Source organism: Pogona vitticeps, chromosome 11 (assembly GCF_051106095.1).
Source record: "Pogona vitticeps strain Pit_001003342236 chromosome 11, PviZW2.1, whole genome shotgun sequence".
NCBI lineage: Eukaryota > Metazoa > Chordata > Lepidosauria > Squamata > Agamidae > Pogona > Pogona vitticeps.
The window spans coordinates 25,557,945-25,572,887 of record NC_135793.1 but is presented as its reverse complement, the minus strand read 5'-3'; the positions used below and the strand labels follow the sequence as shown (position 1 = coordinate 25,572,887).

General features: G+C 57.4%; 1 protein-coding gene and 1 long non-coding RNA gene across 8 annotated transcripts in view; one reads left to right on the top strand and one right to left on the bottom strand.

Moving 5' to 3' along the window:
- The first annotated feature begins 2,561 nt into the window (after nucleotides 1-2,561).
- LOC140702344 (uncharacterized) lies at nucleotides 2,562-5,024 on the top strand. The gene is made up of 2 exons (XR_012081468.2): nucleotides 2,562-2,986; nucleotides 4,670-5,024. It is a non-coding gene; the product is annotated as an uncharacterized LOC140702344 (long non-coding RNA).
- The window catches only part of MED12 (mediator complex subunit 12), a 27,968-nt gene continuing 17,926 nt past the window's right edge, over nucleotides 4,902-14,943 (bottom strand). The window contains exons 27-44 of one of the 7 annotated variants that reach the window (XM_078380793.1): nucleotides 14,533-14,712; nucleotides 14,094-14,165; nucleotides 13,702-13,883; nucleotides 13,247-13,408; nucleotides 12,563-12,674; nucleotides 12,113-12,202; nucleotides 11,778-11,887; nucleotides 11,200-11,335; nucleotides 10,435-10,596; nucleotides 9,904-10,281; nucleotides 9,145-9,295; nucleotides 8,491-8,699; nucleotides 7,774-7,851; nucleotides 6,936-7,150; nucleotides 6,490-6,687; nucleotides 6,138-6,327; nucleotides 5,818-5,899; nucleotides 4,902-5,357 (exon numbers count right to left, since the gene is read on the bottom strand). In XM_078380793.1, the coding sequence (XP_078236919.1) occupies nucleotides 5,314-5,357; nucleotides 5,818-5,899; nucleotides 6,138-6,327; nucleotides 6,490-6,687; nucleotides 6,936-7,150; nucleotides 7,774-7,851; nucleotides 8,491-8,699; nucleotides 9,145-9,295; nucleotides 9,904-10,281; nucleotides 10,435-10,596; nucleotides 11,200-11,335; nucleotides 11,778-11,887; nucleotides 12,113-12,202; nucleotides 12,563-12,674; nucleotides 13,247-13,408; nucleotides 13,702-13,883; nucleotides 14,094-14,165; nucleotides 14,533-14,712 (2,751 nt within the window). In that variant the 3' untranslated portion in view covers nucleotides 4,902-5,313. Of the gene's footprint in view, nucleotides 5,358-5,817; nucleotides 5,900-6,137; nucleotides 6,328-6,488; nucleotides 6,688-6,935; nucleotides 7,151-7,773; nucleotides 7,855-8,490; nucleotides 8,700-9,144; nucleotides 9,296-9,903; nucleotides 10,282-10,434; nucleotides 10,597-11,199; nucleotides 11,336-11,777; nucleotides 11,888-12,112; nucleotides 12,203-12,562; nucleotides 12,675-13,246; nucleotides 13,409-13,701; nucleotides 13,884-14,093; nucleotides 14,166-14,532; nucleotides 14,713-14,943 lie in introns of all 7 variants that reach the window. The other 6 variants (XM_072981486.2, XM_078380792.1, XM_078380795.1 and 3 more) reach the window with 6 other exon arrangements.

The window sequence follows — 14,943 nt, the reverse complement described above, 5'->3', positions numbered from 1 at the left end:
CCAGGTGGCTTGAAACTTTGCTAAGGGATTAAAGGGGCGAGTGTCGGTGTAATCGAAGGTAGCACCTGTACCTCTCCCACGATTTTCTGATGTTACCTTTTTATTATTATTATACTTTCCATTATTCTATGGCAAAAAAAAAAAGAATACACAAAGCTTGAAGAGAATAGGAACAAGAGAAGTTCCAGGTCTTTGTGAATTTCCATTCCCAGGCAAGGCAGGCAGGTGGGCTTCTCATTACGTACGATCCCTACCTCTTTAGCTGCGGCGCATGGTGTGCAGAGAGTTCTGGAAAGTTTAGCCTGCACAGAACTGAAGAGCAGTAGCTGACACCAAGGCTGGAACCTGCACTGCTGTCAGAAGCTCCCTTGGCTCCCTCGTGCAGCCGATTGATACCTTGGCCATTCTGCATGAGCTCCCTAACGGTTTCCCCTTCCTGCAAAACCTAAGCCCACAATTAAACCTGAGAGCAACTTTTGAAAGCTCAGTTTAGAAGGACCCAAGAGCAAAACCTAGAAATGCAACTTTTTTTTGGACTGCAAAAACACAGCCAAAATACAACTGGCACAACGAAGACTGGTCAGTTGGTGAGACAGAGTTTGTTTTGTTTTGTTTTGTTTTATTTTGGAAAACTGCAGGCCATTTCTGCAGATGTGCCCCCCCCCCAAAGAAAATATCTCATGCCAAATACAGTTTCTTAGCGTTATGGTGCTACAAAACTCTGGGTGGCTGGTGACCCAGGCTGCTTAGCTCACTGTCTGGAGTGCTACAGGGCAGGCTGGAGATGACCATCAGACAGCAACCAGCCCAACCCCAGAGACCTCCTACCTGCACCTCTCTGGCCCCTGTCAGGGGGCTTTTTCTTTTCTGGTGCAGGCAGCGTTGCTCTGGTTTGGATCTGTTCCAGTGCAAACCTTCCTCTTTTAATTTGCCAATATTGTGAAGTGGCTTAATAAACGAACCACTTCAGGATAATGGCAAATTAATTACTTCCCCTGCTCTGCAGAGGGCAGGGAAAAGGGGGGGGAGAGAAATGTTTTTGACTCTGTTAGACTATCGTTGATGTGCTACATCCATTACAGTTTTGTTTTTTTTAAACCCAGCCTTTTTTTTAACCTCTCCTTAAAGGGCCAGTCGAGAAGTTGCCCACAGTTTGAATCCATGGCAGGGGCTTATGCAGCAGGCAGTTTCTCAACCAGCCCTTTCAGAGAAAAAAATTAATTTTTTTTAAAAAAAAGAAATTATAACTGATGCAGCACAAGACTAGTCATCTACAAATTCCCCCTTCCCTCCCGTTTCCCCTGCCCTCTGTTGGGCACGGGAAGGAATTAGTTTGCCAATATCCTGAAGTGATTCATTTCTTAAGCCACTTCACAATACAGTATTGGGAAATTTAAAAGGGAAGGCTTGCTTTGGATCGGGTCCAGTGATCGCATGCCCTGGAATGGATCCAAACCAGAGTAAATGGCATGCTACTGGATGGGTCCCTTTCTGTGTGGTTGGTCAGGCTTGACGAGATTGTTCTGTTCAATCCTGACCCATTCCCGACCAGTCCGCACTCTGCTGCAACAGAGTGGCGCAGCGTCCACGCTTTTTCCATCACTGCTCCTTCCTTCCACCTACCTGCCCATCCAGGATCTTGGTCTCCTGGGTGAGAAGAGAGTGGCAGGAAAAGGAAGACCATGGGATGCTGTCTTTTTAGCTGGTGTGCTGCATTTTGGACCCAGAATGGGCGACATAATTGCCAATTCCCCACTGCCACCTCCGATGGCCAGCTTGCGTCTACCCAGCCATTGGCCACGAGGGCGGAGAAATTGTGGCAACGGCAGCACAAGCCATAGATTTTTCCAGGCTGTGCTGGTGTCTCTGCTCATGTGCATGATTGCCGTTGCCTTTTTCGCTCCGGGATGCTCACAAGTTCTTTCCAAGTCTATGGGTCATTAAATTTAAACAGCTTCCCCAGCCCTCCATGGCTACTCTGGGACAGCCTGGTCTGGCCTGGTTGGGATTCGCTCCTTCCTTCCTTCCTCTTGGAGTCACGGGGAGGCCCCACGGCCACCTGAGACCTGCCCTTTGGGGAAATCCAGAGCAGAGGAGCGTTCTCTGCCTTGATACAGGATCACATTCCCACTGGATCCCCAGGAGGCCGGTCTTCACGTAGCGTGAGCAATGCTTCCCGATTAGCGGTGGCTGTTTGAAGGGATAATTGTTACATAATTATTCAGCATGCTCAAAAGTGACTGCACAGCGCTGGTTCCTCCAGGCCTCCCCTCTCTGCTCTCCCTGAAGCAAGTCTGTGTGTGTGCGCACGTGCGCACGCCTGTCTGTGTTGACATTGCACAGGAGATGCTCCAGCTGAGCCAGAGAGCATCTCCTTGCTGCAGGCAGAGTGGAGGAAGAGGATGCTGAAGGGGGAGTGCCTGCTCCGTGCAGACCCTCATCCTCCTCTGAGCAGTCCAGGTGCCTGGGACTCTGAAGGTGAGCCCATCACTGCGAGCGTTCAGCTGGGTGTAGAAAACCGAACCCCTGGGAGCAGCCCCCCTCCCCCCGGGACTGGAGAAGAAGGAGAAGCCAAGGAACACGTTGACGGTTCCTCCAGGATTTTGCAGACCTTGTTTCCAGAGTTGAGTTCACGACCGAGGAAGCCTTGATGAGTTTGGGTCCCAGCTGTTTGAAGGACCCTTTCGGAAGGTGGCTGCTGAGGCCGGAGGGTGTCTCAGGCAGCCAGCTTGCAAAAGCTAAGGCCAAGCGGGGATCCCATCTGGACTCTCAGAGCCGGGGGAAGTTCTTTTTTTAAAAAAGGATTACAGCTGCCAGAATCCTGCAATCAGCGCGGCCGCTAAAGCCATGCCGTTTTGAGGAAGGAAGGAAGAACTAAGGATTCACCGCCTGAGTCAGATTCTGAAGAACCAGAATGGAAGAGCACCAGAGCAGATGGGATCCCTTTCCTGTTAACCGGAAACCCTTCACCTGCCCCTGGCAAAAGGTAGGTCTGGTGCCTCTGATGAAGGGGACTTCAAACCCCTGACCCAAAATATTTTGCCCAATAAAATGTGGTAGCGTTTTAAGATGCAGCAAACCCCTTTGTCAGGCAGCATTCCTGCCCCATGGAAATGGGTTCACCAAGCAGCTGCCACAGATTCAGCCAAACCTGCCGGGAGCCAAACGGGGCGAGCCAAGCCGAGCCGGTCCAGGAGGCAGCTGTGAGTTGGCCGGGATTAGCTAGCATGAGCTAGTTAGCCTAGATTAGCTCTGGTGGGTTAGTTAAATAATCCTGATTAGTCCATCTCGGTGACTGAAAGCCGGATTAACTTCAGAGGGTCAGTTTTCCCCGATTAAGCTTTCTGTAAACACACCAGTTCAGAGGAGATGAGAAGGAGCCCAGGGGTTGCCGAAGGGGGGGGGTCTGGCTTCTCATCCGCCGGAGATTCTTCCTTGCGAGCCAGATGTGTCTGCCATGCCTATGCATGCATGCCTTCACCCAGCTTGCTGAGAAAGTGAGCCTCTCCTGAACACCTTTCCATCCAGATGTACCACCCTCCTCCCATCTGCTCCTGACAAGGCACAGCCGTTGGATCAAGGTGGCCCCCTGCAAGGGAGCCGGTCCAGAGCGAGGGGCATCCTTCCCTCCAGCCCAAGTCGGGCGCTGCAGACAGCGGCAGTTTCCAGCGGTGTGCAAAGTTCATGTGCCTTTTTTGCAGGGAAGAGTATTCTGCCTGCCTATTGCATCCACATCCGTGTTTCCCCTCTGAGCACATTTTATGAGTGTGCCACCCGGAAGTGGGTCAGAGGAGCCTGGCTTGAACGGAGAGTGAATTAAGTTCACCCCAGTGCCCTGATGCAGTTAACTAGGTGCCCAAGAAAAGAAGAAAACACTGGGCAGGAGGTGGGGGCACGTTTAAGGCCAGAGCGGTCTGTGCTCAGCGTCGCTCGGCAGCTGGACCGACCAGCCAAGAGAGACGAGCAGAATTGAGACCATGAAGGCGACAGCAGAGGTGGGGAACTCTTGGCGCTCCAGATGTGCGTTGGGTTTAGAATCACACATCTGACCTTGCCCAATTTCAGAAGCTAAGCAGGATCAGGCTTGGTTCGTCCTTGGATGGGAGTCCTTCTGGAGTCCTGTATCCCAGCAATCTCCAGGTGCGCCTGGGAACGAATCCTGCCTTCGAGTCTCGGAGAGCTATGGCTGCCAGTCAGAGCTGGTAATATGGGCTGAGATGAACCAAGGATCTGGCTCAGAGGAAGGAGGTTTTCTGTGACTTCAGCTCATCGTGCCAGTCAGCATGGCCAAAGCGGCCACACAATGGCAGAGCTGTGCCACACCTGGCTTTTTCACAGGGTCCCTTTGGACTGGGGTAGCTGAAGGCCCACAGATTTCCTTTGTGGTTGGCTGTGTTTTTTTTCCGTTTCATTTTGTTCTTCAGGAATTTCTGGGGGTTTCCTCAAGGACCTGGGACACTTTTGGGGGCTTTTCCCACCCAAGAAAACAGCAGTGTTTTTAAACACATAAAACACAGCACTTTGCTACCAACCTCCCACCATCTCGAAGGGGAAGAGGGAAAAGATTATTTGGTTATCAACTGTGGGTCCGCCACAAATTCTGCATCCACAAAAAAGGCAGCCGGCGCAAAACACCTTGTGCAACTTTTTCTGTCCTTGTTCGTCACAGCAGGGGACCACAGATTTGAGAAGGAGGTGGCGAGATGCCATCCTGCAGCTTCAGCCGGGCTTGGGAACATTTTGGGTCAGATTTTGGGAGTTGTCACTGAAGAAGGAAGGTTTCTGAACTCTGGGCTCGGGCCCCGACATCCAGGAAAGAAGACAAGGCGGAGGCTGCCGGCCGCCCCCCCCCCCCCAACCACAGACAGAGCCATGCTCATCAAGACGCATCAAACATACACTTCTGGAAAGTATGCTCTCTGTATTTTTCTTTTTCAGGACATCTGTGATACAGGGTTTCATCCGGTATAAATAAAGTATAAAATCTTACAATTTGTTTTCCTTTGTCATTATTTTAACAAAAATACTAAAAACGTATTATTAAAACCTGAAATCAAAGTGGGAAGGGAGACTCTACCATTCACACAGGATTCAGAAACACTGGTAAAAAGTGGAGATTAAAAACACTCGCTCGGCAGGAGACACCTCCGCCCGGCCCCAGATGCTGGGGTGTGGCCGCCGCTCCAGCAACCGCTGCTTCTGGCAGAGAGCCGGCAGGAGCTGAGCTGCTGAGGAGGGCAGCCGGGGGGGGGGGGGCTGCACCAGCCGCCACCGCCCCGATCCGCCGTGCAGGTTGTCTTCCTTTGCTGCTTCTCAATACCGCCCAAAGGCAGCGCTGTTCTGTTGGGGCTGCGTATCTGTTCGGAGCAAAGGCAGGAGTCACAATCTTGGTAAACACGTTGCCGACTGGAGACCGAGTTCAGGGGTCTCAAGCCTGGGCCCTGCAGGAGCCCTTCTCGGCATCCAGACTTGGACACCAAACACAGATGGCTTGGGAGAAAGCAGGGGAGGCAGTGAAGCATTCTTTTGTGCAGGGGCGGGGAGAGAAGGGGCCAAAATTCTCTGCTATGACACACAGGGTGCATGCAGGAGGTTCCAGGTGCAACCCCGATAGGGCAAGGAAAATACCGGCCTGGAGTTTCAGACGATTCTAGCGGGGACCTTAGGAGCCCACCCTCGTTTTCCCGTTTGTTTCCTGCTTCCCCACATCTCTTGACCACTGAAATCCTTCAGCTGCAGAGAACCACCCGAGGGCCCTCACAGGCCCCGATCCTCCACCCACGCGGCACCCAGGATGCTGGGAGAGGATGGACTTACTGGAGAGCTGCTGCTGGAGCTGCCGGACCAAGGCGGCCGTCTGCTGCTGCTGCTGCGTCTGCTGGAGGCCCTGGCGCTGGAACTGGGCAAAGAGGAGGAGGAGGAGGAGGAAGAGGAGGAAGAGGAGGAGGCCGGGTTGAAGGCAGGGGCAAGCAGAAGGCAGCCCTCCAGAGGCTGCCATGGCCCTCACGCTTCAGGGCCAGCAAGGTGGGCTTGGCCTCGCAGGAGAGGCAACCCACCAGGATCCCAAGCCCCCTGCTTAGCCCCCTCCGGGGTGCCAGCCCCAACAGGGGAGCGGGAGGGAGGCGAGAACCACTTACCATGGGCTGCTGTGGAGCCAAAGCCTGCATTCCCAGCCCTGGAGGCTGGCCCGGCCCTTGAGGCTGGGGGACGCTGGGCACTGGGGGCTGCTGCAGCGGCTGCTGGGGTGGGGGCTGAGGGGGCTGCTGCTGGGGGGGCTGAGGGGGTGGCTGCTGCTGCTGCTGTTGCTGCTGTTGCTGCTGCTGCTGCAAAGAAGAAGGAAGACCCCATTTGCTCATCATCCTGCTTCTCCACCTTCCCTCCTGCACAGAGGAGGAGGAACCCTCGGCCGCCGACCCCAGCGAGCGGAGGAAGGAAGGAAGGAAAGCTGGAGGGAGTGGAAGCTGCGGCCCGGTGTCCGCCCCTCATACCCTCAGCAACTGCTGCTGCTGCCTCAGGTACTGCTGCTGCTGCTGCTGCTGCTGTTGCTGCTGCTGCTGTTGTTGTTGCTGCTGCTGCTGCTGGTCCGAAAGGAGCTGGCCGGGCCGGATCCCCGTGGGGACCCCCTGCGCGCTCATGTGGTTTATCCCGCTCATCATGGGAGCTTGCTGCATTGACTGGTGAGGGAACCTGCGTGCCAGAGGCAGAGAAAGGCCGCCAGTGAGAGGCCCACGGAGGGGCAGAGATGGGGCACAGCTGCCCAGAGGTGCCAACCCCCTGCTCCTGCCCTGGGCTGCCAGGAGCCCTGCCGGAGCTCTCCCCTTGCCCGCCTTCCCCTCGGGCGCAAGTGCCGTTAGCTCCTCGCCAAGCTTCCCACCTCTGTGCCCGGGGGCAGCCCCCTCTTCCTCCCCCCTCCCCCCTCCCCCCTGCAAGGCTACCTCTGTGCTGTGCTCAGGGCATGGGCATAACCGGGGGCCTGCTGGTGCACGTAGCCGCTGGGTCTCTGCATCGGCCGGACGGGGTCGATGAAAGCCGGGCTGGAGGTGGGGTGGGTGGCCTGATAGCTCTGGCCGGCGTAGGTGGGGGGGACCAGGGTGCCAGACTGCGGCGGGTGCTGCTGGAGACCAATGTGGGAGACATACGACGTGTAGCCCTATAAGGAAGCCAATGGGAGGCAGGGTTAAACCTTGAGACCGGACGGTCAGTCAGTGGGACTGGGCACAGGCCTGGGTCAGTCACCGTTTTGCGACCAGGAATTTTGGATAGGATTCTGCACTCGAGATCTGCCAGTGGGTGACCTAGGGGGTGTAACAGAGCAGCACACGCACTGGCGAATCTCAGACGAAGGGGAGGCAAGAGACGCCCTGACTGCTTTGTCTTCAGACCCTCATGGTCGGCTGGGGTTTCCCCATCAAGAGCCTGCGGACATCTTTTGCTGGTCGCTGAGCGTGTCAGGGGGAGAAGTTGTGTCGAGAAGGAAGGAGAAACTCTAGTGACCCCACACTGGAGGAGGCAGGGGGAGGGTGCAGCCTGAAAGGCGTGGGTTTTCCCTTTCTCTGCTAAGGCAAGATGGGGGGGGGGCTGGGAACAGGACACTCCCCCTCCCCAGGCACCATGTCCCACTCCCTCCAGTTTTCTCACATCAGCTTCCCTTGACAAGAAACGACCTCTGACTCTGGGCTGAGAGACCAAGGCCTTCTGAGGAGCATCACTGAGCACTGTTTGGGGGTGGGGGTGGAGGCCATCTCTATGGCCCTGTGCCTCCCAGCAGCTTACCTGCGCTGGCTGGACCGCTCCATAGGGTGGGGCTGGGGCCATCTGGCGCATGGGCGGCTGCCCCAGCATCCCCTGGCCCTGCTGGAAAAAGGGGTCAAGAGGCAGGGCTCACGAGGGTGGCCCCCAAGACCCTCCCTTGAGCATCACACAAAAAGCCCTCAAAGGCACGTACAGGGACGGGCAAGCCCGATGGGTGGGTGGATCTGGCCCACATGCCGTCTCTCTGCTTTGGACTGGCAGGATGGCTCCAGCCAAGGACCCTGGCCACGAGCGCCCTAAGGAGGCATGGGACCAGCTCCGAGGGGACCCTCCTTCCCAGCCCCTTCCCACGTCCTCCACCAAAGGGGGGCTGAATGGACCCCTGGAGGCATCTGGGTCCACACCCCGCTCCCTCGAGCCTCTGAGCCGAGGGGGAAAGAGAAGACCCGGAGGCAAGAGCCTTCTCAGCAGCAGGGAGTCGACTGGAAGCGGCCTCCCTCTGAGCCAGGCTCTCCGTGTCGAACTAACCCAGGACTGCTAGCGCTGACCAGCAGCCACAGTGGCTCACCCGAGCTTCTTCCCGAGCCCTCCCTTGGTGTTGATTGCCAGTCTCCCCCACCCAACATGAACCAGGCTTGACCCTGCTTGGCTGATGAGATGGAGCTGAGGTGCAGGGTGTTTGGGGCGGTAAAGCTGAAACGGAAGTGTGGGACCCCCACTCCACCCCACCCCTCTTACCAGCTTGGCCTGCAGCTGCTGGCGTAGAAGCTGTCCTTGCGGGACGGGGGGCTGCTGCTGCCGGTAGACGGTGGACTTGTAGGACGGGTCAAGCCCCATCATGCCACCCATGCCCGTCGGCAAGACCCCCGTGTAGGCTGGCCGGCTTGGGACCAGCTTGCTCATCGGCATACGTGGGGGCCGGTAAGAGGTGTCCAGTCGAGGGCCGCCTGCAAGGGGGGGGGGAAGAGGGACTAAGCACCTCTCTTTTCTCCTAGTCTCGTTGTTCTGGTATGTCTGTTTTCTTTCATTCCCCCCCCCCCTCCCCCCGTTCTGTCACCCCTGCGGTGACAGATCCGTCAGAACAGAAACAGGCGTCATAGATGACCAGTCCCTTAGCACTCGAAGCATTTGAGTGCTGCAGACATGGGACACCGGCCAGCTTCTTTCCCTGAAAGATCAAGTCCTGAAGACCCATCACCCAACAAACCAAAGGGGGGGGGGGCTTTTCTGCCCTAGAAGCACTGTCACTGCTCTGGGGCCATCCTGAATCCCAGACCACTTGGGGAAAGGGTCAGGAAGACCCCAATTTAGAGAAGGCCCTGTTGTGGGGGAGGGGGAGGGGGGGGACGTCCCGTCTCTCGCTCCCCCAAAGCAGAGGGCACCCTGACTCACCTGCAGGCAGAGGCTGGTTCTGGGCATAGAGGCCCACGGGCGACTGCCCATAGGCCAAGCGCGACATGGAGTTGCCCGGCTGGTGGTGGAGGAGGTCGGTGGGCATGCTGCCCCCGTAGGAGACCCCGCGGCCCGTGCTCATCATGTAGTCCTGCAGGGAGAGGAACCAAGACAGACGTTGGGGGCAGCCGGAAGAGCCCTGGACCGAGAACGCCCTTGGCCGGGCCAGAAGAGGGCGGAGGAAATGGGGTTTCTCCTCAAGAAGGAAGGGGGGGTGGAGTTCCCCCCTACAACAAAGAGCTACTGGGATGTAGCGCAAGGACTCCCCACACGTCAAAACACACACACACACACACACACACACACACACACACACACACACACACACGTCAAAGCTAGAAAAAGGACCTTTTTTGGACAACCAATTCCAGAGTCCTGAGCCAGCACAGTCTGTGAACTAGAGTAGTGGTTCCCAACCTTGGGTCCCCAGATGGTCTTGAACTACAATTCCCAGAAATCCTGGGCAGCGCAGCAAGTGGTAAAGACTTCTGGGAGTTTTAGTTCAAGAACATCTGGTGACTCAAGGCTGGGACCCATGCACTATTCCGGGATGCAGCCGAAAAAAACCTGACTTCTCCAAAAAACCAACCAAACAAACAAACCCGCCGGTCCGGATACGGCTGGGGAGTCTCTCCCCCCCCCCTGCGGGCCCACCCAAAGGGGCCCACCCCAGCCGAGCGCCAGCCCCTCCGGACGCACCTCGGTCTTGTTGGCGGGCTGCGTCCGCTTCTTGTTCTTGCTGGCCTTCTTCTTGGGCTCGGCCGCCGCGCTGGCGGGGTTGGCGCTGGCCTTCTCCACCTTGGCCGGCTCGGCCGACTTCTTCTCCGGCTCCAGGGCGACGGGGGTGGGGGGCTCTTCCTCCTCGGGGGGCAAGGGCAGCGGCTCCAGGTAGTAGTTGTGGGGCTTGGGCTTCAGGTGCGTGTGGTAGAGCAGCAGCCTCTGCTGCTCCTCGAAGCGGGACACTTTGCGGTCCACCCGGACCGTCCCGAACCAGCCCCAGGAGAGCGGGGCCGAGTGCTTCAGCCCTTCAAAGAGGTCCCAGGGGGAAATCTTCTGCTTGGTGGAGACCTGCAGGCCCTGCGAGGGAAAGGGGGCAAAGGGAGAAGGTCGGAAAGCCAGCCCGAAGCACACCCGGGACAACACAACAACACCACCCCCCAAGAGGGATGGAAAGGTTGCTCCCCTGGCCCTGGCCGGGAGGGGGCTTCCGGCCCGGCCATCCGCACTTGCCTCCTTCTTGAAAATGGAGTCAAACCCGGCGATCTTGTTCCCTTTCGTGTCAATGAGGGAGCCCTGAGGCTCGCAGGTGATCACGTCCCGGGTCTGCTTGGCCAGGGGAAGCAGCTGCCGCACCTTCTCCAGACTCTCCGACTGCCGGTCCCCCAACTCTTTCTGTGGGAGGAAGAAAGCCACCAAGCAATGTTTGGGCAGAAGCCCCTTGACGTGTGCCATGTGCTGCCAGAGCCCTGCACACCTCGGCCATCTGCCCCAAATCTTAACAAGGGGGCAGGGGCTGGGGATGACCACCCTTCAGCGGGGGGGGGGGGGGCTGCCTGTCCAGGGTGTTCTTGCAATCCTAAATAAACCCCATCAAACACGCAGAATTATCCTGGTAACTGTTTAGCATCAAGAAAACCTGGGGGGGGGGAGATGGTTGGGGTGGTGAGAAGCACCCAAGTCCAGCAGAACCCCTTCCAAGTTTTGTGGGGGGGAAAAAAGATCTGCAGGGGATTTGAAGCATCTTGCTTTCTCTTCTCAAGGGAGCCCGATTCTCCCCTGGAACGTAATCAAACCAAGATCGATGTTTAAAAACAGGAAGGGTTCCCAACAAGACCCAAGAAGCAACTGTCTGGGGCTGGGGCTGCCTGCAGGGGATTCCGAGTGTTGGAAAGGGACCCCCCACCCCACCCCAAAGTGACCCAACCCAGAGGTTAAACAGATCAGAGGCACAGCAGCCCCCCCCCAATCCTCCCCCGAGAGGGAGGGGCCACTCACGCGCAGCTTCTTGACCAGGTTCATGTAGGCCCGCTTGTTCTCCTCCATGCTGCCTTGGGAGATGCTGGACATGTCTGCAGCCAAGGTGCCATTGATAAGCACACTGAGCATGTCCAGGACGGTGGTGAAGAGCTCGCTGGGAGGTCGGGGGGGGAAGGGGGGGAAGAGGGCAAGGGAGATACCGTGTGATACTAGGCAGGATCCAGAAGCCAGGAGTCCCCAGTCCCCACCTGCATTTCTGAACAGTGCAACATTCCTGCAGCCCGAGTGGGATCCTGATGCAAGGTACGGGTACATCCAAAGAGTGGACCTGACACAGAGCCGGGCTGCTCCACTGTGCCTTTGACACAGTCCAGATCTACCCACCTCCACCCCCTGCACTAGGCCAGTTCTCAGCACCTCTCTCGTAGCACGGCGGGGCCCAAGGGAAACCACCCACGGCCAGACGGACGCCTGTGGAGCAGCCCACCCGGGCAGCGGCTGCTTTCATCCCAGCCGACTTTCTCTTGGCTGCCAAGGAGCCCAAACAACCATGAGGGCAGGTGGAGAGATCTCGCCACCCCCTTTGGGAAACTCACTTGTTGGACTGCATGTCCACAGTGCCACTGCTGATGATGTCCAGGAGAAGCACGGCCCATTCCGTCGTCTGCTGGGTGCTGCGTTGCACCGTGTCAAACATGCCGCCCACCTGGCAGGAAGGAAACAAGGAAACTGTCAGGGCCCAGGGTGGTATAAGCTGGGGGGGGGAGAGTGTGTGGCTCTGTGGGAAGGCAGACCTCCCTATTCCTTCTCCACTGCCAGAAGAAGAAGAAGAAGGGGAGCAAGGCGCTCCATCAGGGCACTGGCATTCGAGCCTCTGGGATTTTGGGAAGCGGATCCCCCTTCACAAACCTGCCCACCAACCCTCGCTCACCAGATTCAGCCGCAACTTCAGCGCCTCGTGCATCAACTGCTTGGCTTTGCAGTCATCCTGGTATTGATCCTCTCGCCAGTTCGTCACGATCTGAGTCGACAGAGAAGAGGAGACGCCTGACACTCCGCTGCCGCCACCCCCGGGCAACCCACCCTGACCGGCGAGGAATGCCTGGGAGGCAGCTGAGTCCCCGGTCCTTTATCCTATCCCAGCCGTTCCTCTTCTTTTTCTGAGGCAACACTGGCTTATCTCGTTATCCTCCACATTCCCACCCACCGCTTTTGAATTTCAGAGACCGTTCTGGAGAAAGCAAAGACTTGCCGCCATTTACGTGACGTTTTTAGGGCCCAATAAACTCAAGAAACCCCCCCCCCGCCAATGAATGATCTTCCCTGGGAAATCAGGGGGTCGTTGGAAGGTCCTGGGGGGGGGGCTCCCAGGGAAACCCACCTGCTGGACTTGGCTGTACAAGGAGGTGAGAAGCCCCTCGCGCTGCTCGTCTTGGCCTTTCAGACACGTCAACACCAGCGACAGGAAAGGCTGCTGGCTCAGGAGGGACATGCTGAGAGAGGAAGGACATGCGTGAGGGAAAAGGACTGGCGGGTGTGTGTGTGCCTGGCACTCCCAAGAGAGAACTCCCTCGCCCCGCCGACCCTGTGAGGCAGGATGGCTGCTGGAGGGGTCCTGCCTTTTCCCCCGTAATCACCATTAGACCTGATGAAAACATATCTGTTTTCATGCTGCGCAAAAAATTACACCAGGAGGGAACATGGGACGTCAACAATCTCTACACAAATGACCTCTGACACAGCATTTTTATTTACTTATTTACTTATTTACTTATTTACTTATTTATTTATTTATTTGTTTGTTTGTTTGTTTGTCCGATTTATATCCCGCCCATCTGGTATATTCTACCACTCTGGGCGGCTTGTTTCAAAATTGCAATAAAAAAAGCCAGTAAAACATGTCCAAAACGGCAGAGTCCAATGACAGAATCGGCCTCCACCACGGTGTTAGGCTGCAGTGCCAACGGCCTTAACGGCAGACTGTCTTCCTCGGGTGGGATCTCAAAAATTCCTATTTCAGCAGCCTTTCTCTCCCCCCCCCCTGCCCCCCCCCCTGCTCCCTCACCTCTTCTGCTTCTGGCGGTCTCGCTCTTTGCGGGAGGAGGACCCCAGGTGCTGGCCCTTCTCCAGCTCGTCCCCGGCCGCCTTCAACACGTGGCCCTGCACGGACGTGGGGAGCTTGGCGATCAGAGGAGCCACCAGCCACACGCCAGACCGCTCCAGGGAGCTGAAGCAAGCAGGAAAGCAGGAGAGAGCTGGGTCAAGTCGCTCCTTGGCCCTAATGAGCCACCAACCCCAACCCTGCCCCTTCCCACCGCCCTGAGCACTATCCAATTCGAGAAGGAAAGCAGGGCTGGGACGGGACAAGGAGGAAACACCGAGAACCTCCAAGCAGGGCCAGGAAAGAACCCTGCCTGAAACGCCAGGGCGCCATGGCTGCTGCCAGTCAGAGCTGCCATTATGGGGCTAGAGGGGAACTGGCGACGGGACCCGGGGACTGGCGGGGTCCTGCAGGATGACCTCAGAATGGGCTTGGCTTTGGTGCTGGCCGGCCCGAGGCTGGTGGAGCTGCCCAGGCTGCCGATGCCGTTGCTGGCGGAGTTGGTCTCGGCCGACTGCTGGAAAACGTCGATGGTGGCCTTGGCAATGTTCTCCAGCAGGGAATTCATTTCTTGCTGCACAGGGGAGGGGAGGGGCGAGACCTGGTTAACGATGACATTTGTTTTATTTGCGCCCTGCTTCTTGCCCCATAACAGGCTGCTTACAAAAGGGACAAAACGTGTGTCTAATTCTTTCCAAACCTTCGTCCTGGTTCAGCCGGCACTCACTGCTCAGAGATGGGAAGGCTGGGTCCCTGGCTGCACCCTCTCCCTCGCCGGGGCCACCCCAGGGCGGCACCACCGCTCACTTACATTGTTGGCCGTCTGCTTGATCATGAGCTGCAGCTCCAGCAGCGACTGGCGCATGGTCCACTGGTCCAGATTCTGCAAACAGAGGCAACGCGCTGCGGTCACTGCGCTTACTCAAACTCAGTGGCATGGATCTAACTGCTAGTCCCCAGCTAAGCGGAACCCCACTGAATCAATGGGACTGATGTGTTTCCTCACTCTTCACTAGTCAACTTCAACGGGTCTTTTCTAAGAGGAACAGTAACCAGAAGGAAGCCACAGCCTTAAAGGACCAGAGACATGAGCCACAGGCAAGGCCGAGAGAGAGAGAGAGAGACTCAAAACACAGGATTCAGCTCGTGCTCAGCGCCCGTCTGCACACATCCACTTCTTCCATCCCTTGGAACAAGCGCTCCCCCCAGGAAACGCCGCTCCTCCCGCCACTGCCACCGGCTCCCCAGACCTGCAAAATGCGCTTGATCCTTTGCCGCTGGGGGTTCTCGCCCTCCTCGCTGTCAAGCAGCCGGTGGGGGTAGCAGATGAGCTGCATCAGCCTCTGGGCCTGGGTGCTGCTCAGGACCGGATCCTGGAGGTCGTTGCTGTCTTCGCACAAGGACTTCAGGCACCGCTCGCCCACCCACTCCTGCGGGCAGAAGCAGAGCGCCAAAGGGCGGGCTGAGCGCAGCTGGCAGCTGAGGACCCACACTGCACCATCCGCCTGCCTGCTTCTGCCTCTTTGGCTCCGGCCGGACGCGCCGAAGGGCAAGCAAGATGTGGGCCCCGACCGCAGCGGGTGGCCTGCAGGGCTGGTTTCCCCTGAAAAGCTGGACTCTCAGGACGTGGGCCCACATCTTGCTGAGGCTCCCGGAGACCC